A 25,276-nucleotide genomic window follows, 5' to 3' on the forward strand; every position below is an offset into this window, starting at 1 on the left:
TTTGACTGTTCAGGGCCAGCCATTTAAACCTAAGAGCTGACTGGTGGACCCGCCAAGCTGTTAAGTTTAAATGGCTGCAGGCTATTAAACCCCTTAGTTTCACCCCCCTGCTTCAAGGGGGGGGGAGTGAAATCGAAGCGTTATATGGCTGGCAGCCATTTAACCCTTCCCATATGTTCTCTCCTTTCTCCCTGCCCCAGTGAGCTGTGGTTGGGATAAAGGTAGTAGGGGAAGTCCCTTTCAGAGTGGTCCTTGTTCCCATGCTCCCAGCAGTTCAACCCAGCTGGGAGAAAGGGGGAACTGAACTTCCCAGATTGGCTTGGTTTGGGTGGGGACCTTTTGGGTTGGTTTTGGGATCGCCTCAAACCCTGAACCCAGCTGCTCTTGGGGGGTTTATGCCCGTCCCTAATTGTCCTGCTACTCAATAATAGACAGTAGAAAGGATCTGTTGAAATGCTAAATTTCAAGTTCTTAAAATGAAAGAGCCTCCAAGCTCAAATACATTTTCCTGAATAAATCTGTATAACTATTTTGGTATACACCGAGCTGACATGACCAAAACACACATCTCAATAGCACCCTAATGTTATTAGACTTTGAGGATATCTTTTGCAAAAAACTACTATTGTCAAGAGCCCATGAGACAAAAAGCATCTTAGGAAATGAAGGACAGAAGGTAAGAAAGCAATACACCATGTTACAGAAACCCAAACTATGTACTTTAATTACATTCTATCAGATCTTTCCAGAAAGTGTTCTTTTTCTAGGTAGTACATGAAAAGGCAGATCCAACCATTCTGCCTGTGAGCCCAGAAAGGGTGAGTGTGCAGCTGTTATGTTAGCCACGTGACCAAAGTTGTGCTGGGGCATTACGTACTGTTGGCTTGCCCAAGGCCTTATGGGCAACTCCAAGCAACATCACTGAGGCTGATAAAGACTGGCTCAAGTAGCTACCAGGATCCAGCAGGCAACTAACAGTTTTATGGCCCAGTAGGCCCCAATGCACCAAACAAGTTATTGCATGGCTACCTTTCAAACTAACAACCTGCTGTCCAAGACAACTATAATATACCCCCAACAGCAGTCTATCTTTCTTCAGACCCTCTTATCCAATCTAAGGAAGACCAACAAATGAGATCTATGCTGCCCCTAGGCACTGGATACAGGTACCAATGACACAGTATATTTCCACCCTAGTGTCCACCTGCCTGCCCCCCTACAGGCATGAATTCAAGGACTGGATCATGCCCTGTGCTTAGTCTCTCTCCACTAGATATATCTTTCATAAATCTCAAAAACACAGCAAAAGGGGAAGAAAACTGCATAAAGAACATGAGCTCACATTAAGTGCACAGGAGCAGCATTTTGTATGGCTGGTTTTTGCCATTATTCTGGTGAAGAGGGATCATCTTCATCCTCATCCTCAAATGAACATGGGGTTTCACCACGTGATTCTGAGTAGTGTGATGTTGCACCACTGGACTGCTGACTGCTAGGGGCCACAAGGTGCCCTGTTGCTAAGGCCACTTCAGCATCCAGATATAGTCCTGGATTTCCGCTATTAAAAAAAGCAAAAAATTAGTTATCAGGAAACCCCCCCCTCCTATTTAACAGCTTTTAAGATAAGTTTTAGAAAGTGACATCCATTAAGTCCTGCAGCTATAAAAATTTCCATTTATCTCATTTATATGATTGTCCAATACAATATCTGGTAGATTATAGCATAGGTGATGGGGAAAGCATGGGCTTGATTCACAGATCCATATTTGCCACTTGCCTATTTTTTACACAAATAATTACTTCTACTTTTGTCATGAAAATGATGAAAGCTAATGTGTGTACAGTATTGGATTAGGCACGTTTGCTTTCTCCACTCTGTCATGACATTCACAGGGTGACTTTGGGTTAATAATTATCTTCCAGCCCAAACTGGAAACAAGAGAAAACATATGGCAAGACAGATGCAAGAAAAGATGCGAAGGAAAATGTTTTAATGAAAAACTGAATGCGGTTGCAGATATATTTCAAAATCCTCTTATGGGAATGATGAGGCCGTACACATTTAATGTTATATATGAAGCAAAGAGGTTGAAGAAAATCCATGCAAGGATAGTAATTCAGCTTTTCTTATCCGCAAGTTAATATTCACATATGTATGTTCCCACAATTTCCCTGAAGTTTTCAAAACAAAGAGGAAACTATTCCAATTTTTATGGAACATATCCCTTAACACCATTTTTTTGCTCTGCCTAGGTCTCACATTTTGCCAAGAGCTATCATTGAGTAATTAACTGATAAAATGCCGAAGCGCATGAATTTGTGCTCTTAGCAGTTTAAACAAGTAGTTGTGCAATTCATTGTTTAAAGCCTTTTCCCCCAGTAACAATGCAAAACATGCTGAATTATCCTTAAACCTAAATGTACATTTCCTCATTCACGGTTCAAAGACAAATCTAGAAGCATATAAGCAAAAGGTAATCAACGGAGATGTAACCAAAATGAGTCCTACGAAGGATCAACTTAATAGGGATTTGGTAGTATTCAGTAGGAAATAAATGCTCTGTGGAGGCTTTTATATATCAAGCTATTTCAAACCACATAATAGCAAATCAACACATATTTACCTTGATTTAGAAACAGCAGCATCACCAACTGTATCAAAAGGTAAACCTACTTGAGTAGAACTGAAAATTAGCCCCTTGTTCACCCAAGATATTCCTGTAGACATGTCTAAAAGGAAGCATGAAGTTAATTACAATGTCACATACTACACTTGTCACTTAAGATAAAAATAAAGTGTACACATAAGATAAGAACCATTTCAGCTTCCTGATCCGAACTATTCTAATTTCAGGTGTGTGTTCTCTAAGCACAAAGCTCAAACCATTCTGAAATCTTAGAGATTCCTGAAAATTCCAACTTCATTTTATTCTGCAATCATGGGACAGAGTCTGTTAAGATGTTGAAACTGATGTGGCCAGCACCCCCTAGTTTTTAATTCCTCTCTTACCACTGTATATGTGCAAAGTATTCAGAACTGCTCAGAAGACCTGCTTGGGCAGGAGACCCACCTGGCCCCACCCACTTTCTAAAAATTCTTGGTAGGTGCCAGAAAAAGTGTCAAAGGGCAATAAAGTACTCATGGGTGTAATGTTGGGGATTCCTGGTGTACCATCTTTACAGTATCGTGTACCTTTCTGTAAGGAGCTTAGGTTACTATCAGCATTAAAGGTCAACAAGGTTAAATCACAAAAAATAAAAATTTTGCATGAAAGCAGCGTTTGTGAGGCTAGAATAATTAATTAGCTGTGCATTGTGTAAAATGTCTTCACTCCAACAGTCTTCCTTTACAAAAGTAGACTACTTGGATCCAGGTGTTCACCAATTTGAATTCATATATAGCTTTGCTGCTACATTTGTTCTATTTCTATTCCCTCCTTCATTTCATTATAATAATATGGGTTGGGTACCTCACATCAAACATGGCTTTAGAGTTTGAGGTAAAGGGCTAGAATGAGGAAGTGAACAATGTATGAAATTCAGATGTCAAAACCTCCCTATTTTAACATGCCCTTCTTCCTCATGAGAAAATCCCTTTGAGGACAGAACTGCACCACAGATCCAGTAAGTTGAATTTGGAGAACTGGCAGGAAGGATTATTTGCATAGCTTAGTAAGGAAGTAAATGAGTCATGAGAATAATTAAGTTGATCTGCCATCATTGTTGGCTCACATTTTCAAGAAATTATTCTAAGTCTGAAAGGCAGGAAACAAGATCATCTACTTATTGGGAAGAACACACTTTATAATCTGGCTAATTCTTTCTAGAGGTGTCATATTCATTATGTGAAATTAATACAACATAATGATGTTCATATAAATAATTGCTCTGCATCTGAGATCTCAAATTTATTCAGTATGTTCAGGAGGTATGTTGCTTATTATACTTAATATATTTATACCCTTAAATCTAAAACCTCAGAAAATGCAAATTTCAGTACATTTGCTTTGCTTATAAAACTTCCATGTAAGCAATCACCATTTCATCTGATTTTCAGTTGCTACAGTTTGGCACAGAGAATGAAGCAATTGTTGTCAAGTTGGTACAGCAAACCTAGTTGAGACACCAAAGCTGCCACCTGGGTCACTGAAATTGGTGGTTGTCAGAATAGGATGCTCATTTGTATACATTCAGTCAGGAATTCAGCAGGAGCTCATAGGTGCGCAGCTCCTGAATCTTTCTGATGGCCCCCCTCCTCCCCCCCACCCTACTTTGTCCACTGAATAGTAGGTGCAGCTGCATAACAATCCCTGGATTAGGAGAGCAGGCAGCCAGCCAGCAGGAGCTTTATCAAACCCTCAGCAGCCCTCATTAGCCCCTGGAGAAGCCCGCACCACCCTTTCTCCACTTCTAATGTGATTTTGGGTGGCAGGTGGCTTACTGACCTTTTGACTGGAGGGTGGGGGGGGGGGGAAGGAGAGCCCAAGATGAGTGAGGCCTGCTTGAGCTGGCTAGAGAACCAGCCAGCCCAAGCAGGCCTCACTTGCCTGGGGTTCTCCTTTCTTGCATCGGGTTGCTTTTGGCTGGTGGTGGGCAACATATGCTAATGAGTTCCACCACCTATTCTTCTACAAAACGACCTCTGGATTCAGTCATAAATTCTAAACATAGCTACACTTTATTAAGTCATGAATCAAAGAGAATAATTTTTGAATAGGGGCGTAAGTTCAGTTAAATCCCAGTGGGGAAAAAATGCCTTACCTGTATATTCTGGGTACTGATTCAGCCAGATAGTGATTTTGGATATCGTTCATCTATCAAAAATGGCCAAGCCCTAAAAATCCTGAAGGTATTTGGGATTTTTGGGACCATTGGATAGTTGAACAAAGAGCATTTAAAGGGATCATGGTCCCTTTAAAGGCCAGCAGAAAGACAGAAACTGAGAGGAAGGCTTGCTTTGTTTTTTGAAGTCCTGTTTCCTTGTCTCTGCCTCTCATTGTAATAGTTTTGTACTGAATTGTTTGTGTTGTAAGGTGCCTTGGGTCCCCATCAGGGGAAAAAAGGAATATGAATAAACACGTCCATTGTGGGAAGGGCAATTTCTAGTTTGTCCCCATCAAGCACAGGAATGGACTTCACCCTGGTATCATTCCCTCAGCTTTCCCACAGAATGGGATGAATTAAGACCTGATGTATGAGTTTAAATACTCATACAACTCTGTTCTAGACACATAGAGAATGGCTGGAAGAGGAGCATGGTAGACCACAGTTTCCACACAGGCACAATGGACTGAATCCAGATAACCACTAGAGAAATTCTGCGTGGACAGCGATTTCTTGCCCCCAACCCTTCTACTTGGTGAAAAACTATTTCTGAGGTCAGGGAATATTCTCAAACAGTCAGGAATGTAGCATGGGAACTATGGAATAAAGATATCCTGTCTTGTAGAAGGTGCTTCTTCTTGCTCAAGGGCCTTTTTGAATCCAAGTCCTTGTTGGGGGATTTCTGCAAATGTCTCCTGGAATGTGGAAATCCTTAGAAACAGTGACATATAGGTTGGGAATGGGTCAGATATGAAAATCTTCAGCTATAAACTGAGGACAGCAGACATCAAAGCAGACTTTTGGTAGTAACTCACTTGATTCTTAAATATCACCAATGATGTTCTATTCCCTCCATGGCATTGTTTAGCAGCAAGACTGCTCTTTTTGTTTAGTTCTTTTACCGTGGGTTTAACTAATTCAGTTCAGTAGGCACAAAATAAACATGCTTGCACCTGTGTTAACTAAATGAAGTCAGGTTATATCAAGATAAACTTACCAGGGCCGAGTGAGGGAGGAGCAGCCTCTGCCACTCGCTCTGCCCACAAGTCAATTTCCTAGTCAAGCTTTCATCACTACTTATTATGGACTTTTTTGTCAGGGTTTTCTCTATATTTTCATACTAAAATCTGCAGCATATTTCTGTACAGGACTCTAGCAGCAGGGATTAATAATCATCCATTAATGCGTGTCTGTTCTGTGTAATAGAAAGTTAATTTTCAAGCTACCCACATAAGTATGAAATCCTGCTGACTTTCATAAATCACTCAGTGCTGTTTTATCTCTTGCAGCCTGCCAACATTAGAAAATACTTCGCTACGATGAGGCTTAGCAACAATATGTTAAAGCCAAAAATATCTTACCTGTGACACAGCTTTCAAAAGCTTTTGGCACCAGGGTTTTAGCAGTTCTTAGGTCTTCTGCTGAACATTTGCCTGCTTCTAGACCAAATGACATTCCCATTCGTTTCAAAACTTCAGTATCATCATGGATCTCAAAGGTATTATCAAAATTGAAGAGGTATTCAAACCTGCGGAAAGAATAAGAACCAAAGTGAGACTATTTCCTACAGGAGGCTAGCTGTATTTTCTACATTATAATGTTAACAAGTATCCAAATTCAATCATACACAGGAGATTACTTCTTGAGAAAGGTATACTTAAAACATAGCTTGGTTCAGCAAGAGCTTTGATTGCATTTGTGTAACTGGCACCTCAGCAGGGTTCAAATTATTGTATTTTCCAATTAAAACACTTTCCCCATGCAAGGCAATAGGAGTCCACAAACTTCTCCCTCATTAAACAGATTCAAAGATGAGGAAAATCTTGTTTAAGTCAGAACCTTTCCTTGTACTAAACCCAATGGATTTAAAAGGTCATTTACAGCCTTGTCATACACAGAAAGGTTTTGCCCTTTTCCTGCTATATTTCTGTCCCACATAACTATAATGTGGGTTCTGGTTCCTATCAATGAAAAAATAACAGAACTGGGAGAAGGCAAATGTAGAAATCAAGCAGCTCTGTAACAAGTGCCTTTTTACCCAAAGTACATATTACATACAGTTTTCTTTCTGTAATAGTACCGTGTATTTTTTAAAAAAAAACCCTAGAAATCTATTGATTTTGCCCAAGGTTTGTTTTTTTTTTTAAAAAAACCCCTCAGCTTAGGTTAAATACTGAGGCTGAAAATACAGAGAGGTTCCTCCCCGCCCCCCGCCTTCTGATTCAAATAAACACTTTCATGCACTGTGAGCTAGTAACACCTCTATTCGGATAAATATTACCTGGTAACATTTCACAGATAAGGCATATTTGCTTCTAAATTTCGGATGGAAAAGGCTAGCCAAATCTCCCTTTAGTTTGCAAAAGACAAATTTTATGCACATAGTTCACTTGGAAACCCAGACATTTTACAGAAGGAAGACAATGCTTTTCTTCATGAAGAACAATGCCTACTTCTTTTCTAGTCTGCTTTAGAAATGCCCATGGTTATTGATGGTTTTATTAATAACCAGACTAATGAAACTACTTACTACCAATGGCCAGCAGGTTTTGCATAAGTATTTTGTCATAACTGAGCATTAATCAGGTTGACAGTATCAGTGTTCTGTATACTATATACTTTAGTCAGTAAAAATATTTAGTTTAGATTCTAGTGTTCTTCAGAAAAAAAATATTTTTCTTATGGTCAGCTGGGCTATAGCTTCTGCCAGCTACTCATCAGGCTGGTGGAAGCAGGCCCTGATGCTGCAAGAAGCACTCTTGCCAGAGGCCTGGTTTTGGCCTCTGTGGGGCTGTCTTCAGTCCTCTCCGGTTCTAGGTGGTATCAGGATAGACTGCTGGGGCCTAACAATTGGCCCAGAGGAGTTACTTCAAGTTCAGCCCTGGCAGCATTACACTTTCTCCCACTTGTGTGGCATGGCCCCAACATGTTTCTGCAGTTTGCTGCAGCTGTGTGGTGGTGGTGTGAGGAGGAAGAGAGTAATGCAGAGAAACAACTTTTTATCAAGGAAAATGATGTTTGTAACAACTATTGTTCTTGTAAGGGTTAGCAGGAGGTTTTCAAAGAGTTACAGTGTATTTTCATGAAGACAGTTTCTGGTGAGTAGCTGTGTTGGTCTACAGAAGAGTGACATTCAAGTCCAGTAGCACCATAAAGACCAACAAGATTTCCAGTGTATAAAAAGTCAAAGCTCCCTTTATCTGATAACAAGAATATTCCCAGGATAAATTTTTTCGAGTGCCAAAGCTTATCCCTAAAAATCTTGAAGGTCTTTAGGTGCTACAGGACTTGAATCTTCCTCAGTGCATTTTCAGCTGGAGGAGCAAGTGACTGATGCTAAGAGGAGGTTAAGAAGTCACTAAAGAACTTTCAAGCTCAGAATAGGTATTCAATTAGGAGGAATGCTTTGAGGGGGCTCCTAGAATTCCAGAACCAATCAGAAGAAGGCTTGATCATGTGTCTGAGAGGGTATATAAGGAAGAGTCAAGACAGGCAGGGGTGACAGGCAGAAGAGGAACAGTTGGAAGGCACCTGGAAGGCAAAAAATCTGCTGGAAGTAATAAAGATAGCTACCAGCTGAGCCCTTTCCATGAGCTGGGTGAGTGAATGGCTGAAGGCAAGGAGGATGTGATATTGAAGAGAAGAGCACAGAAAGCCTAGGAAGAGGCTAGAAGATCTGTGGCTACATCTGTCTGAAGAGGTGGGAACAATGCCTCAGCAGAACCAGAGGGAAGTCTGGCAGCTGTCTGAAGCAGTCCTCTAGCAACATCAACAGGAAGCTACCAGGCTAAACAGGACATTCATCATCCATAAGTCTGTAAAGTACTGCTAGGATGAAGGCGTAGGGAACTCTGAGCTTTTTATTTTAATAGGGAGAGTGGCTGGTAACAGTGTTTTACTGAAGGACAGAGTGGCATATAGATCGTATTTGCAGTTAAATAGGAAAAAAGGCATTTAAACAATACTTGTCTTTATTTTTAGAAGACCTGACCAACAACCTGGTGAAGCTTGCAAACCTTTTTGGTCCTATCAGATTATCATAAGTAACATTCAGAATTCCATGCTACAGTTATATTATCAGTATATTTGGACTGCCCACCATTGCAAAAGAACTCCTCCCAGAGAGCCAGTGCGGCTTCAGAGCTAACAGGAGCACCACCGACATGGTATTTGTTCTCAGGCAGCTCCAAGAGAAATGCAGGGAACAAAACAAGGCTCTGCATGTGACTTTTGTCGACCTTACCAAAGCTTTCGATACCGTTAGCAGGAAAGGCCTGTGGCAAATCTTGGAACGTTTAGGATGTCCCCCAAGGTTCCTCAGCATGATCATCCAGCTACACGAAGACCAACGAGGCCAAGTCAGACACTGCAACGACCTCTCGGAGACCTTCCCAATAGGCACAGGTGTAAAGCAAGGCTGCGTTCTCGCGCCAACTCTCTTTACGATCTTCTTTAGCATGATGCTTCAAAGAGCCGCAGTAGATCTAGATGATTACGATGGTGTCTACATCCGCTATCGCACCAATGGCAGCCTGTTCAACCTGAGGCGATTAAAGGCCCACTCCAAGACAATGGAAAAACTCATCCGAGAGCTACTATTTGCTGATGATGCTGCACTCGTCTCCCACTCGGTATCAGCTCTGCAGCATATGACGTCCTGCTTTGCAGAAGCTGCCAAGCTATTCGGCCTAGAAGTTAGTCTGAAGAAGACAGAAGTTCTCCACCAGCCTGCACCCCAGGAAGATTATCACCCTCCCTGCATCACTGTGGGTGAATCAGTTCTGAAGACAGTCCAGCAGTTCAGCTACCTGGGGTGCATCAACTCCTCAGATGCTAAGATCGACAAGGAGATCGACAACAGGCTGGCAAAGGCAAACCGTGCCTTTGGCCGACTGCACAAAAGAGTATGGAGCAACAAGCATCTGAAAAAAGGCACAAAGATCAATGTTTACAAAGCGGTTGTGATGACAACCCTCATCTACGGCTCCGAATCGTGGGTTTTATACCGTCATCACCTGCGACTCCTTGAGCGCTTTCATCAGCGCTGCCTTCGCACCATCCTCAACATCCACTGGAGTGACTTTGTGACCAACACTGAAGTTCTCAAGCGGGCGGAGGTTACCAGCATCGAGGCACTGCTGTTGAAGACGCAGCTGCGCTGGGCAGGGCATATTTCTAGGATGGAAAACCACCGCCTTCCCAAGATTGCCCTGTATGGCGAACTCTCCACCGGCCATCGAAATAGAGGGGCACCAAAGAAGAGGTACAAGGACTCCTTGAAGAAATCCCTTGGCACCTGTCGCATCAACCATCACCAGTGGTCTGACCTAGCCTCAGATCACAAAGCATGGAGGCACACCATCCACCAGGCTGTCTCTTCTTTTGAGAACGCACGCATAGCTGATCTTGAGGACAAAAGGAGATTGAGGAAGAATCGCACTGCTACAGCACCAACCCTAAATCAGACTTTTCCCTGCAGCCACTGTGGCCGGACCTGCCTGTCCCGCATTGGTCTTGTCAGCCACCAGCAAGCCTGCAGCAGACGTGGACTATTGCACCCTTCTTAAATCTTCGTTCGCGAAGCCAAGCCGAGAGAGAGGGGGAGAGATATTTGGACTGCAGACTGGAGGTGTCAGCAAACATGCAGTTTAAGTTTTGAGAATGTTTCCAAAATTATCTTCAGCAGTGACAATGACAGAGATGATCCCATACCTGAAAATGCACCACCAGATGTAGAAGCTTGTTTGTAAGGCCACTGGTTGCCTGTAAGCTGGCACAACCAGTGTGCTTGCACATTCATCTCACCACAGTTATATCCTTGGGATACAAAAACAGCCCAGAGGTGCACAGAATTAACTAATCTTATGTGTGAATTGCATACGAAGCTGTTTCATACTGAATCAGACCATTGGTCCATAAGGCTCCGTATTGTCTACTCAAGACTGGGAGCAGCTCACAGGAAGTAGTTTTTTGCATCACCTCCCATATGATCCTTTCTTTAAAACTGGTGGTGTTGGGATTGAACTTGGGACCTTCAACACACCAAGCAAAGGCTCTACTACTGACATACTACCTTAAGGCAGATGTTCTCCTTTCAAATTTATGAGTTGATATGATGACTTCATAATAGCTAAGATTCAAAAATAGTTTTTGATATTCCAAATTGAAAATAAAAAAGTATAGCTTTATAAGGAACAAAACTAGCATAAATTTTTCAAGGTCATCTGGGCTGCTAGAAGATTTTTTAAAGTATACCCAAAAACCTGTGCCTATATATTTTGTTTTTAACATTTCACAAGAAAAGGGCTATTATCTTCCTTAATCCAAATAATCTTTTTTGTTTTCCAGTCTACCTTATCTTGTGACATCGTTGGTACTTAACTAATATTTCAGAAATTGTATGTCAAGTGGGGACAGATAGCATTGTGCCGTTTTTCCAGGCTTGCCTGACTGTTCTTGTACATGCATTCACAGTTCTCCAATCTAATCATCCTTTTTGAATTCCTATTTTTTCATTAAGATAGATCCAGGTGGGTAGCTGTGTTGGTCTGAAGCAATAGAACAAGGTTAGAGGCCAGTAGCACCTTTAAGACCAACCAAGTTTTATTCAAGGTATGAGCTTTCATGTGCAAATAAAACTTTGCTGGTCTTAAAGATATCACTGGACTCTAACTTTGTTTTATTTTTCCATCAGGTATGTCACAAAGAGAACAGAATTAATAGATTCTAGATTACTAGAAGATGTACCTTTTCAAATCTGTTAAATGAGCACCTGCTATAAAACCAATGATTCATGTACAAGCATTCCAACTCATGCCAAGATGTGAGTACCTTCCAGTTCTTCTATGAACTTTCCCACTGCCAGGCAGATGTGAAATCCACTCTGCATCATGAACAAATCACTGAACTTCGGACTTGCTTCTGCTTGTTATCCTATGTACATGTTTTGCAATGACAGGACTGTATGTCACAATGATGTGCTTCTGTTGGCACTCATCACTATTCTCAAGTCTCATTTCAAAGTTTCTGCTGCAACCTGTAGCAGTGCTGGAGATTCATTAGTCAGTGGAAGATGTTATTTTCTGTTAGGAACTTGACCCATCAAATTTTTGGAATTCCGTACTGCCCACATGGTTTCTTGTCAGAATGGCAGTTTTGGAAATTCCACAATTTTTGGAAGGCATTTAAAGATTCAACTCTACTGTGTCTTATGACAGATATCATTATATTTGTATGAGCTGCTGAACTATCTGAATGAGTAGGTGGCAAGAAAAAAACAAGACTAAATGCAAGAGCTACATACTTTAAAAATGAACCAAACCCTCTTTTTTTGTCACAAGTTTCCCAGACTTTTTACAAAATAGACTGAATGTTTAAATGCATGCTTCCACATCACACTCACTTGTCAGGAGAGATGCTGCAATCTATAATTGTTCTTTTGCTTGTGTTTATTATTAGAAAAGGCAGTTGTATGGTAGAGTTCAAAGCTGGAGGGCTCTGATTCTGCTGCTCATTTTGTTGATTTCTTTGTACCAAATTTTTGAAAGCAATTTGCTGCAAAAAGAAGTGAAGATGATGAGATTTTAACAAACCTAATCTTTCCTAGGCTACTATCTCAGAATGTGATAAAATCATGCTGAGTTACAGCAATGCTCCAGCAGCCCAGCAACAGCAGGTTTTTTAAACTATGGAATATCAAATCCGCTGTATAAAATTTAATTTTAAAAATGTCATTTCACAAGGTGATGGCAGAGTTTGGCATGGACTCTATAGTGCACCAATGTGAAGGTGGAATCTATAGCTCACCAATGCGAATGTGCCTGTATATCATGCAGCAGGAATTCATTTTTCAAAAAGGAATGACTGAGACAGCAAGTTTATTATGGTAAGCAACACCATTTGCAAGTAAAATTCTGCAAATTTCACCTGCAGTAGAAGCTCTTGCAGCTGAACTCTCTTCTGTTTTATTCGTTCTATACGTCGCTGTTTCTCAACCTTAAAAGAACAAATGCAAAATCAAGGACACAAAACAACATACAGATTAATGACACACTTATGTTGTGAGGAAATAAATCATTTTGGGGAAGTAAATCACAGCACACGCAGCATACATTGCAAAGTTGCCAGATATATTCAGATTCTTCCAGGACCTCATTCAAATTATTTCAGGACCTTTTATCTCACTTGGGTCACTACTAAAGCATAATAAATGCCATAGTTCATCAAAATTGTTAGTCTAGAATACTACTCCTTTACTATAAAGGCAAGACTTGAAATAATTAGATTTCAGATATGTTCCCTTTTTAGCTGAGCAACATGTATATCCCATTACTGCCTCACCTCCAGATGCTGACATTCCTGAGCTGAATTCGTAGGAAGACCTAGCCATCTGATTTCTTTTTTCTCCTTTGAAATAATGTTCATTGCCATCAATACATTGAGTGCATCGTAAACTCTCCGTCTAATATTCTTCTGATCATAAGCCTGATTAAAATACAACACTATTATATATATCAACTTCACACAGATATCAATATGTTTTTAAATTTTGTTTTTTAAAAAATGTATCAGCTAGCTTTCTAGCCTCCTCTCCCTTCCCACTATTATATTTGGGCCATCCTATGCAAGGAATAAGCCTATGTCTAGACCAGGGGTGGCCAGATTGGCTTGGGAGTCACACGTGGATCTTTCAAACATATTGTGTGGCTCTCCAAGCCTCCACTGCCCTGTTGGCTGGCAGCTTGAAGAATGCATTTAAAGTCAAAGTTGCTTTCTTTCCACCTCCCCCCCATCTATTTGCTTCCTTCCTTCCTGTCTTTCAGATCTCAAACATCTGATGTTTCTGTTTTGCGACTCTCAAACATCTGATGTTTATTCTGTCTGGCTCTTACATTAAGTAAGTTTGGCCACCCCTGGTCTAGACATTTGATATCATCAAGGTTTAAGTGACAGTTGTGCTTTTTGGAATCAAGACACTAAGTTAGCAGACTTTGCTCCTACCAGCTGTAAGAAATAAACAACTAGTGTGACATTTTCCAAACGGTAATATGGAAAATTTAAGAATACATGTTAAATTATGCATGTCTCCTTTGTCATGATAAAAATAATTTGGGAATCCACATGCACTTTATATACACTTTTACATCTGGTGGGTTTCTGCCAAATGACATTTGTGTCCTGTGATACCTAGCCCAGTTCCAAGGGCCTGTAAGGCAGAGATATTCCATCAGGCCTATAATTGAGGACAACAACGGTCTTCATTTAGCCTGGCCTTTCTTCCTTCCCTCCCCTTGGAGTAAGGATAACCCTGGTTTTAGATGCCATCTGCAATGGTCACTGTAATTGTTTTACTGCTGTAACTTTTAAAATCTGCTTACAATTGTATTTTTCGAATGGTGTACACTGCTCTGAGCTCCAGCTATGGGGGAAGGCGGTTAAGAAATCAAATTTATAAATATACAAATAGCGTACATATTCTGTATACAGTGTATCCTTATTTTGTATACAGTGTTCATGACCATTAATAAAGCACTCTAGATTTTATCCAAAGCTTGAACTGAGCATATAGTTCATTTATTAGACTGGCTAGCTTTAATAGAATTTTGAACTTTCTTGAATTCAGAATTGTTAACGTACTGAAGTGTTTCAACATGTTTTGGCTATACAGTTTAATTTCTATCTTTTTATTTAAAAAATTAAAGGGAATATATGAACAGACTGAAAGATCAATAGAAACATGTTTTCATATATTGATAGTAAGCAATAAACTATAACAAGCTGAATGTGCACTATTTAACTCATGTTAAATAACTTGATAGTGAATATTAGAAACTAACATAAAGCTCCTTTTCAGCCTGCCTGCAACTTATGGTCAGTTCATTATGGAGAGCTCAGCACATGGGAATGAAGAGAGGAAGGCATGTAGCCCCTTTGCCAAGGCTGAGCAATAAAACAATGTGTTTCTGTTTCCCCCTCAACCACTTCTCTTGTCCACATCAGAAGCAGGCTTGCGTGGATGCCCAAGTCCATTGCCACAAGTGTTCACAAGTGTAAAAAAAAAAGACAGTGCATGGTTCCTAGCTTTGTTCAGTTCCAGTTCATCACAGAGTAGAAACATGTACCCAAAGAAAGACATGGAGTGATGAAGAAAACTCTGGACGTGAATATATAGCTATCATGTGGAAATTTTCACTTAAGCTATATTGCCACCACCATCTTCCTGAACTGCTAGCAGACATAGGGCTATCCTACCTTGGCAAGAATACACAAGGCAGCAGCTTGTAAAAAAAGTCTGTAGTATGCTTACAAATACTCCCCCTCTAAGGATGGGCATGGACCTTGTCACAAACCTAAATTCATCACAAAAATCGCCTGGTTTGTGAGCTGAGGGTCATGCGATCATGCTTGCAATGAACCTCCCATGAACCTCCGTGGTTTTTACAGAAGTTCATGTGGTTTTTGCGCAGACATGCTAGCACCAATCAATAATCAAACCAATGGGTGGGGTGGACATCTGCAGTCCTGGAAACACCAACAGTGGTCCTCCAAATGCCAAACAAAAGTAGCCCTTGTGGGACCTGAGGGCATGGAGGAATGTGTGAAAGAACCCAAGTCAGGGGTTGAAAGGAGATAAGGGAGAGACAGAGGACGGGTATGCACCAGTGGCGCAGAAGAGAGAGGAGGTAGAGTTCTGAGGTTTGGGTGGGGAAGGGGAAGGCAATCTCCTTTTCACAGAAGAGGCAGGAATTTCAGGAAACCAGCCTGTGCGGCAGTCAGAGGGAGGCTGGTGGATGAGGTAAGGCCAAAAAAAGGGACCCCCGGAAGGCCTGGAAGTCAAGGATTGGAGGTTCAGAAGGAAGGGGGGGGAGGCAATCTCCTTTTAAAGCTGAAGACTTGTTGCAAGTTTGATGTCTCTCGCCCACTGGGGGTCCATTCTCCCACATCACAAGCTTTCAAAAACAAACTGTTTCAGTAAATGGGAAGATTTGTGGTTGATGAGGCTCCACAAACCAAAACAAACCTTCATTCTCACAATCTGTGCCCATCCCTACTCCCTACCCCTATGCCAACATTCACCAGGGTGTTTTTAGGCCTTATGAAGACCAGCTCCTACGTCTCCCACTGTCTGTATTTTGACAAAATATTTTGCGAGACTTCAATTAGAATTAACCAGTCCGATCATATATTCTGCAATAAGACATCTGCAATGAGTGCTAGAACATCTATCTGTATAATCTCTCTACCAAATGGTTGCCTTGACACAAGCCATGAAATCATCTTGAAGCAACATGTTTATAACAGCAAAGGTCACTTCAGACACAAGTTACTCATGTCATTCAAAACTGTTGTCCTGTTTGGAGGAAATGCAGCATGAAAGCAAACACCTCTGCTCCCTTCCAGCTTCCTATAACACTCTGACAGAACTTGCCCTCGACCACCATGAATAATCAATATATCAAGCTACCCATTTCATTTTGATCTTAAGAAAGTTGACTGCAGCTTGTCAGGCAAGATCAAAAAAAGAATGTGTTGCACGATACTTACTGAACCTGTCGCTAAGTGCCTATTACAATTTGTAAACTCTGATACCAGTTCATCTGCAACTTCATTATACGATGTTGTTCCTTTACGCTGAACCTTTTCACACACTTTCATTGAAAAATGCCTTAGGCCCTTGCCATTCTTATCTCCTTTTTTACTTCTTTTACTACAGAAAAGACAAAAAACAGATTTAAACTAAGCAATAAAGATTAATAAATAGACTTTGTGGTAGCTGACAGTGTGGTACCTGAAGTTTTTACTTGGGGGGGGGGGGGAATGGTAACATGAATATGTAATAAAACCAACCACATGATTTCAACTTCATCCTCTTTCTCTCATGCTACATATGATTTTCAATGCGCTAAATCCTTTGGAATGTTAACTATAAGGATCTACATTTCAGGAACTGTCTGCAGAGATGGGGCATTTACAGTTGTGGTATCTTGCCCATAGAATGCCCTTTTCTTGAAGCCTGCTTGGTGCCTATCATACTCTTTTAAGCCCCAGGCCCAACACTGCTTTTTACCCAGGCTTCGAACTAAGGGGCTTGATCTCTTAAAATTATTGTTACAGTCTGCTTATACTGAGGATTGTTTTATGAGATCATTTTAGGATGCTAAATGTTTTATGATTTTATTACATTTTTCTTAGTAAATCTTCATAAGCAGGCTCCCTGGAGAGGCTACATGCATGTTTTCGGAATAAGTAAATGCATGTGCCCAGTTATCCCACAACATTAATTAGACTGAAGGTCAAACTGCATGTTACTGTTTTTCAAGACCTGGGTCCAGGTTATCTGCAGCCATACAGAATGTGAGGAACACCTTCTTAATTTGGCCTAGACTAGTACCCTAACCATTTTCCCATGTGAAAGCCACACTGGGGAAAGGGGGGGGGGGAGTTGTTCTCCCAATTTTGCTGTTACAAGCTTAGTGGGCTAGCACCCAGGGTTAGATGTCTGGCTGAGTAACTGGAGCCAGCAGCATGAAAGAAAGCAGAAGACATGATTTATGCCTGCTGTCTGCTAGATCTGGACAGCCACCAGCTAAGTCCTTTTCTAACCCCTCCTCCCCCCGTTACTTGACCCCCACCAGTGTTATATACTTAAAATTCTAATAAAACAAAAATTTCTATTTTTCTTTCTTTTAAGACTTAATCATTATCAAAAATTGTCCAATGTCCTTTTATTTTCCATTCTTTTTCTATATAACTTCTAAACTTCTTCCACTCCAACTTAAAAGTTTCTAGATCATAGTCTCTTAAAATTCTTGTCAATTTGTCCATTTCACTCCATGTTATAACTTTTATAATCCAATCCCATTTATCTGGTATTCTTTCTTGCTTCCACAATTGCGCATACAATGTCCTAGCAGCTGAGATCAAGTACCAAATTATAGTTCTATCTTCTTTTGGAAATTTTTCCATATATAATCCTAACAGAAAAGTCTCTGCAACTTTCTTGATTTCATATCCCAGGATCCTAGATATTTCTTGTTGGATCATCTGCCAATACTTTTTTGCTCTTTCACAAGTCCACCACATATGGTAAAAAGAACCTTCATGTTTTTTACACTTCCAACATCTGGCATCTTATTGTTCATCTTTGCCAACTTTTTAGGAGTTATATACCATCTATACATCATTTAAAAACAGTTCTCTTTAATACTTTGACATGTTGAAAGCTTTATAGAATTCTTCCAAAGATATTCCCAAGTTTCCATCTGTATTTCTTTATTTACATTAACTGCCCACTTAATCATTTAAGATTTCACTACATCTTCTGTAGACCATTTCAAAAGCAGTTTATATAGTTTTGAAATTAATTTTTCATTAACTCCAAGCAGAACTATTTCCATTTCTGTTTGTTCTTTTCTTATTCCATCAGTTTTAATGTCTTTTTCCACCAAACTCTTTATTTGTTTATTTATTTATTTATTATTTATTTATTAATTTCATTTATATCCCGCCCTCCCCCACCTTGGCAGGCTCAGGGCGGCTAACAACAATCCATAAAAACACACCATAATAAATAAAACATTAGAATTACAATATAGAACAATAAAACATTAAAATAAAAACCAGTCTAGTAAATACAATTATACTGCGGTATAGATCTTTAGGCCGCATTGGCGGATCTTTAATTACCATTTTTCTTAGCAGTCCGAATATGCTGATTTAAAAAGGATGGTCTTGCAGGCCCTGCGGAACTGTTCAAGGCTCCGCAGGGCCCGCACCTCCTCGGGGAGTCGGTTCCATAGGGTAGGGGCCGCGATCGAAAAGGCCTGTATTCTGGTGCTCTGATATTTAACTTCCTTCGGCCCAGGGATAGTCATTAGGTTTTTCCCCGTTGACCTCAGTGCTCTCTGGGGTTCATATGGGGAAAGACGGTCCCTCAGGTAGGCAGGTCCTCGGCCATATAAGGCTTTAAAGGTAACGACCAACACTTTGTACTGGACCCGGTATATAATCGGCAGCCAGTGCAGTTCACGTAGTCCCGGCCGTATATGCTCCCGTTTCGGGAGTCCCAACAACAGCCTGGCCGCCGCGTTCTGCACTAGCTGCAATTTCCGGGTCCGGCACAGAGGTAGCCCCAAGTAGAGGGCATTACAGTAGTCTAGTCTTGAGGTGACCGTTGCGTGGATCACTGTTGCGAGGTCCCGGCGCTCAAGGAAAGGGGCCAACTGCCTTGCCCGCTTCAGATGGAGTTGCATTTGAAACCAGTCATATTTATTGTTAAACTCTTTTGCAGTTTTCAGCTCTATTTTATCGCCTTGTATTTTTAATAGCGGATTATGACAACCACTTTTCTTCACTCACTTCAGCAGTTATTTTTATCACTTCTGCTGGCACTATCCATAACGGTTTCCTTTCATCACCATATTTCTTATATTTCATCCACATATTCAACAGATTATTTCTCATATAATGGTGAGAGAAAAAAAAAACATCTATCTTCTTTTTTCCATAGTACATATAAGCATGCCAGCCGAATTTATTTCCATGACCTTCCAACATCAAAACTTTTCTGTTTAGTAGCATCACTCATTCTTTTATCCACACTAAGCAGACTGCTTCATGATATAGTTTTAAATCTGGTAATTGGAATCCTCCTCTCTCTTTTGCATCTGTTAAATTTTTCATTTTGATCCTTGGTTTCTTCCCTGCCCACTCAATATTCTGAGATCTTCCTCTGACATCTGTTAAACTGTTTACTGTCCTTCACAATCGGAATAGTTTGAAATAAATACATTATTCTTGGTAAAATGTTCATTTTAATTGCAGCAATTCTTCCCAGCAATGACAAATTAAGTTTATTCCATTTTATCTTCATCCATTTTATGCCATAGCTTCTCATAATTATTTTTAAACAAATCAATATTCTTCATTGTAATCTCCACACCCAAATATTTTACCTTCGAAGTAACTTCACAACCTGTTAGCTTTTGTAACTCCTTTTGCTTACTTACTTGCATATTCTTACATAAAATTTTTGATTTTTCTTTATTTATATAAAATCTCGCCAATTCTCCATATTCTTGTATTTTAGCTAACAGCAAGGGTATTACTTGAGTTGGATTTTCATTTATAAACATTATATCATCTGCAAATGCTCTATATTTATAGGTAAAACCTTTTATTTTTGATCCTTCTATTTCTTTGTCTTTTTGAATTTGCATCAGCAAAATTTCAAGTGTCATTATAAACAACAGTGGAGAGAGCGGACATCCTTGTCTTGTACCTTTACTAACTATCATATCTTCTGTAAGGTCTGCATTTATACATAGCCTTGCACGTTGTTCAGTATATATTGCTTTTATCATCCTTATAAATTCTTCTCCCAACTCCATTTTCTCCATTACTGTAAACAAAGTCCCAGTTTAGATTGTCAAATGCTTTCTCTGCATCCGCAAAGAATAATGCTACTTCCTTTTCTGGATGTCTTGCGTAATATTCTACAATATTTACAACAGTCCTAATATTGTCTCTTATCTGTCTTTTGGGGAGAAATCCTGCTTGATCTTCCTTTATAAAGTTTATCAAATATTGCTTAAATCGTTCTGACAGTATTCTGTCATTGTTCAATAATGAAATCAGTCTATAATTTTTTACATTCGTGACATCTCTATCTTTTTTTGGAATTAATGAAATCACTGCTTCTTTCCATGTATTTGGTATTTTACCTTTTAATCTTATCATGTTCATCAATTTTTGGAGCTTTGGTATTAATTCCTCTTTAAATGTTTTAAAAAAATTAGCTGTATATCCATCTGGCCCAGGAGCTTTTCCAATTTCCATTGCATTGATCGCTGCTTCAATCTCTCTTCTTTCAATTGGCACATTCAAAACCTTTTTCATATTTTGTTAAGGGTGCTATTTTAATATTTTGTAAATATAGTTCCATCTTTTCTTTCTTTATTTTAACACCCTTAAATAGTTTAGCATAATATTTAAAAAATTCCCTTTTTATTCCTTCTTGATGCACCATCTCTCTTCCTTCCACCACAATCTTACTGATAATTTTACTTTCTCTCTTTTTTTTTCAATTGCCAGGCCAGGTACTTTCCAGGTTTATTTAATTTTTTCAAATTCCATTCCAATTCTTTATTTAACAAATGTCTCATTTGTGTTTGTAATATAGTGATCTCTCTCATAATTTTCTTTTTCCCTGGTCTTTTCCTTAATTCACCTTTTTTCTTTATTTCATTTTGAATGTCCAATATCTGTTTATCTTTTGCCCTCTTATCTTTGTTGTTCAATGTTATCAATATTCCTCTTATTACTGCCTTATAGGCATCCCACACCGTCTGGAATTCAATATCTTCTCTATCGTTTATTTGGAAGAAAGCTTTGGTCTCGTTTTCTAGAGATGTCACTATATCTATATTCTGTAGTAAATCCTTTTAATCTCCATCTTTTTGATTTTTTTCAATGAATTTGTAATCCACATTATAGGGTTATGATCAGCTCCTATTTTAGGCAAAATCTCAATTTTCTTTGTTATAAGGCCCAAATCCTTAGTGCCCCACAGCATGTCAATTCTTGAAAAAGAGTTATGTCCTGCTGAAAAGAATGTATAGTCCCGTACATCAGGATAAAATTTCCTCCATATATCTTCAGATTTTCTTGTTTAACCAGTTCAAAAAAAGATTTTGGCAATTTTCCTTCTATTATTTTGTCCAGATCTATCCAATACATTCTGAATTGTTCCATTAAAGTCCCCCATTATCAAAACTTGATCATTCGTCAATTCATCAAGTTGTTGTGTAATATCCTTAAAAAATACATCTTTCGCTCCATTTGGCACGTACATTCCCAATAACGTTTTTTCCCATTCAAATTTATTTCTACTGCTACAAATCTTCCATTTTTATCTTTAAGTACTAATTTCACATCCAATTCCTGTTTAACATAAAAAATCACTCCCCTTTTTTTCTGCTCAGCCAGGGAATAAAATTCTAATCCCAATTGTTTATTCCATAAAAATTTATAATCATTCTGTTTTATATGTACTTCTTGTAGACAAACTATGTTACAATTTTGCTTTTTAATCCAATGAAATGTTGCCCTTCTTTTTTGTGGTAAATTTAGTCCATTTACATTCCAAGATAATAATTTGTAATCCATCATGGTGCAAATTCTTTATGTTCTTCATAAAATCTACGCAGTTCCATTTACATTCCAAGATAATAATTTGTAATCCATCATGGTGCAAATTCTTTATGTTCTTCATAAAATCTACGCAGTTCCTGTTCATTTGTAATTGTAATTCTTTTTCCCTGAAGTTCAAAGCTCAAACCTTCAGGTATTGTCCATCTATACCTCATTTCATTGTCCCGTAATTTCTCTGTGAGTTTTTTATACGTTCTTCTGTCATTTATCACTTGCCTTGGTAATTCCTTCATGATTCTTACTCTGCTACCTGCCACAATCAATGTCTTTTCAAAATTTTTGTTCATAATCTTTTTCACCATTTCTTTTGTTATATATTTTATGACCACATCTCTTGGTAATTTATTTTCTTGGCATAGAATGAGTTCACTCTGTACATATAGTCATACATATTTTTAGACTCCTCAGGATCTTCCTCCAAAAATTCTGCAATTATTTTTATTATATATTCTTTCAAGTCACTCTCTTCCTTTTTAGGTACTCCTCTCAGACGTATCTGAGTTTCCATCAATTTGCAGTCATGGATTGCCACTTTTCCCTGTATTTTCAACAAGGTGGAATCATGTACTTTCATTTTCCCTTCAACCTTCAGATGTTTCCTCAGTCTCATTTCTGAGATTCTCAATATCTTTTTTAATCTCTTCTATAATTTCTTTCTTAGAGGCAGTTATCATGTCTTTCATACCTTTCATCATTCTAGCCTCCATTGCCTCTAATTGTTCCTGCATTTTCTCCAGAGAGGTAGCCCTTGTATGGGTTTGCTTGTGCTCTGACATTTAAAAACACCAAAAAATTTGTTCTCACCAAATTAAAATTCAACTATCAAATTCCGAAGATTAGAGCTTGCTTTTCCCAACAAGCCTGATTTCGCCGTCCTCAGAGCTTCCTAGGCTGAGATATTAATTTTCTTTCAAAATGGCGGTCGCGACTTTCTACTTCCCTTTAAAAAAAAATTCCTTTAAAAGCTTCTAAAGTCCAATATTGACAATAATGTCCAATAGTATTTATCTTTTCATCACCATCTTAATTGTTTCCGACAATTATTAATGTCCTGAACACCTTAAAATTGTTATTTTAATTTTGACCTCCTTGCAATGGCTGCCGATGTTTTTCTATGGTATTATAGTCCTAGAGTAGGCTTTTCATCTAACGCTTCCTGCTTTACTTGCCACCAAATCCCGTTTTCGCTGGTAGAGAGATCTCACGATACTTGACGTACTTCCTGTGTTGACTGTGTATGCTGCAGGTCTATGACGATGGTGCTCTTTTTTCAAAACCGCAAGTAGACTAAACAATAAATTCCTTCTCACTTTTTAGCACTGTCCTTTAAATTTAAAAAGTCCAAATTTCACCTCTTCATCCCTTCTTCTTCCAAGCTTTCTAGATTTCCATTTCCCACCTTTGGAATTTATTCTGTTTAACTTTAAATAGTCCCGGAATGAAAGATAGTAATCTGTACCTTTTCTATAAGTTATCCAGGTCCACACCGGTCTTGTGTAGCTTTAGGTGTTTAGTAATGTCCAAGGTTAGGATTCTGTCGAGCTTATGTCAAATAAGTGACTGAAAACTTCTGCAGATGATGAAAATGCATCTCTTCTCCGGAAACCCCTCAAAGGAGCCCCCCCCCCGGACTCCCTTTTAGCCAAGTTAAATCTCCTCAAAGGGTCGTCTATTAGCAGCAGGCAGCCAATGGGAGCATATGTTGACCATTATGAAACAACTACATCAGCTGCCTGCTTGTTTCTTAGTTCAACCAATGATGCTGGTTATAACCTTCATGGCCTGGGCCCCACATATCTGAAGGACTGCCTCCTCCGATATGTTCCAGTGTACCTACCACCAGCTTCAGGCTGTCACAACCTTAAGAGTGGAACACCTTGCAGTGACCAGAGCTCCAGCCTTTTCCATTATGGCGCCCACTCTGTGGGATGGGCTCCCCAAACAGGTGAGGGGAGCCTTCTCATTGGGAAGCTTTAGGAGCTGTTGCAAGGCCTGTTCATTTGACAGGGTTCTTGATGGGCTATGAACAGCAAGAATCCCTTTGCTGGGGGGGGGGGGCGCGCGTGATCTTTAGGGTTTGTTATTTTATTTTGGTTTTAACTTGTAATACTTTAATTACTATAAACCACTCTGAACCAAGAAAACAGGTAGGGGAAAATATTTTAATAAATGAATTTATAGTCCATCTTTCTTGTTGAGACTCAAGGCAGATTTGATTAGGAGAACAAAGTTCATTACATATCAACAGCGACACATACCTTTCTGAAAAATCTGTTTCCATAAAGTCTCGAGTTCGTTTTCTGTCCCTTTGAATACATTGAAAGAACGAAAGAATTAAAACATGAACACAGTATCACCTATTTTTAGTCATATTTATACTCTGAACAACAGGCTACTGTGAGGACAGAATATGGAAAAACAGAATGGTTTCCAATTGGGCAAAGGTGTCAGTACAAGGATATATTTTACCTCCCTATCTATATGCAGAACATATCGTAAGGAAAGCTGGATTACATTTAGATGAAAGCAGAGTGCAAATTGGCAGAAGAGACATTAATAATTTGAGACACACACACATTACTGGCAGAAAATTGTGAAGACCTGAAATGAATGCTGGTGATGGTTAAAGCAGAAAGTGCCAAGACAGGATTACACTTTAACATCAAGAAGGCAAAACTTGACTACTGGGGAATTACATATCTTTAAAGTTGATGGTGACAAAATTGAAATTGTTCAACTTTTTCTATTCCTTGGTTCAAATCATCCATCAAAAGGAAGACTGCAACCAAGAAATCAGAAGATGACTGAGACTGGGAAGTGCTAGAAAAGATCCTTAAGTGTAACGATATGCTGCTGGCAACCAAGATCAATTCATAACACATTATTCCCCATGTATAGGTGCAAAAGTTGGACAGTAAAGAAAGTTGATTCTTTTGAATTGTGGTGCTGAAGGAGTTTTGCAGATACCATATGGACCACCAAAAAGACAGAGCAGTGGGTTCTAGATCAAATCAAACCTCAACTCTGCCTAGAAGCTAATATGACCAAACTGAGCCTATCATACCTTGGTCATATTATGAGAAGACAAGAGTCTCTAGAAAAGACAATAATGCTCGGAAGAATTAAAGGCAAAAGGAAAAAAAGGAAAACCCAACATGAAATGATTAGGAATCCGTCAAGGAAACCAGTCTTCAGTTTTCAAGACCTGACCAAGGCTGTTAACAAAAAGTAATTAATTCAT

The 25,276-nt window shown here is 39.3% G+C and overlaps 1 protein-coding gene across 7 annotated transcripts in view; it reads right to left on the bottom strand.

Moving 5' to 3' along the window:
• Positions 1-389: 389 nt before the first annotated feature.
• TFDP2 (transcription factor Dp-2) overlaps positions 390-25,276 on the bottom strand; it is a 68,379-nt gene continuing 43,492 nt past the window's right edge. For all 7 annotated transcript variants that reach the window (XM_060242291.1, XM_060242290.1, XM_060242288.1 and 4 more), the window contains 8 exons: positions 24,294-24,341; positions 16,369-16,531; positions 13,165-13,308; positions 12,751-12,819; positions 12,227-12,378; positions 6,186-6,352; positions 2,625-2,730; positions 390-1,558 (listed from right to left, as the gene is read on the bottom strand). In XM_060242291.1, the coding sequence (XP_060098274.1) occupies positions 1,387-1,558; positions 2,625-2,730; positions 6,186-6,352; positions 12,227-12,378; positions 12,751-12,819; positions 13,165-13,308; positions 16,369-16,531; positions 24,294-24,341 (1,021 nt within the window). In that variant the 3' untranslated portion in view covers positions 390-1,386. The remainder of the gene's footprint in view (positions 1,559-2,624; positions 2,731-6,185; positions 6,353-12,226; positions 12,379-12,750; positions 12,820-13,164; positions 13,309-16,368; positions 16,532-24,293; positions 24,342-25,276) is intronic.

The sequence above is a fragment of the Heteronotia binoei genome, chromosome 6 (genome assembly GCF_032191835.1).
Source record: "Heteronotia binoei isolate CCM8104 ecotype False Entrance Well chromosome 6, APGP_CSIRO_Hbin_v1, whole genome shotgun sequence".
Classification (NCBI taxonomy): domain Eukaryota; kingdom Metazoa; phylum Chordata; class Lepidosauria; order Squamata; family Gekkonidae; genus Heteronotia; species Heteronotia binoei.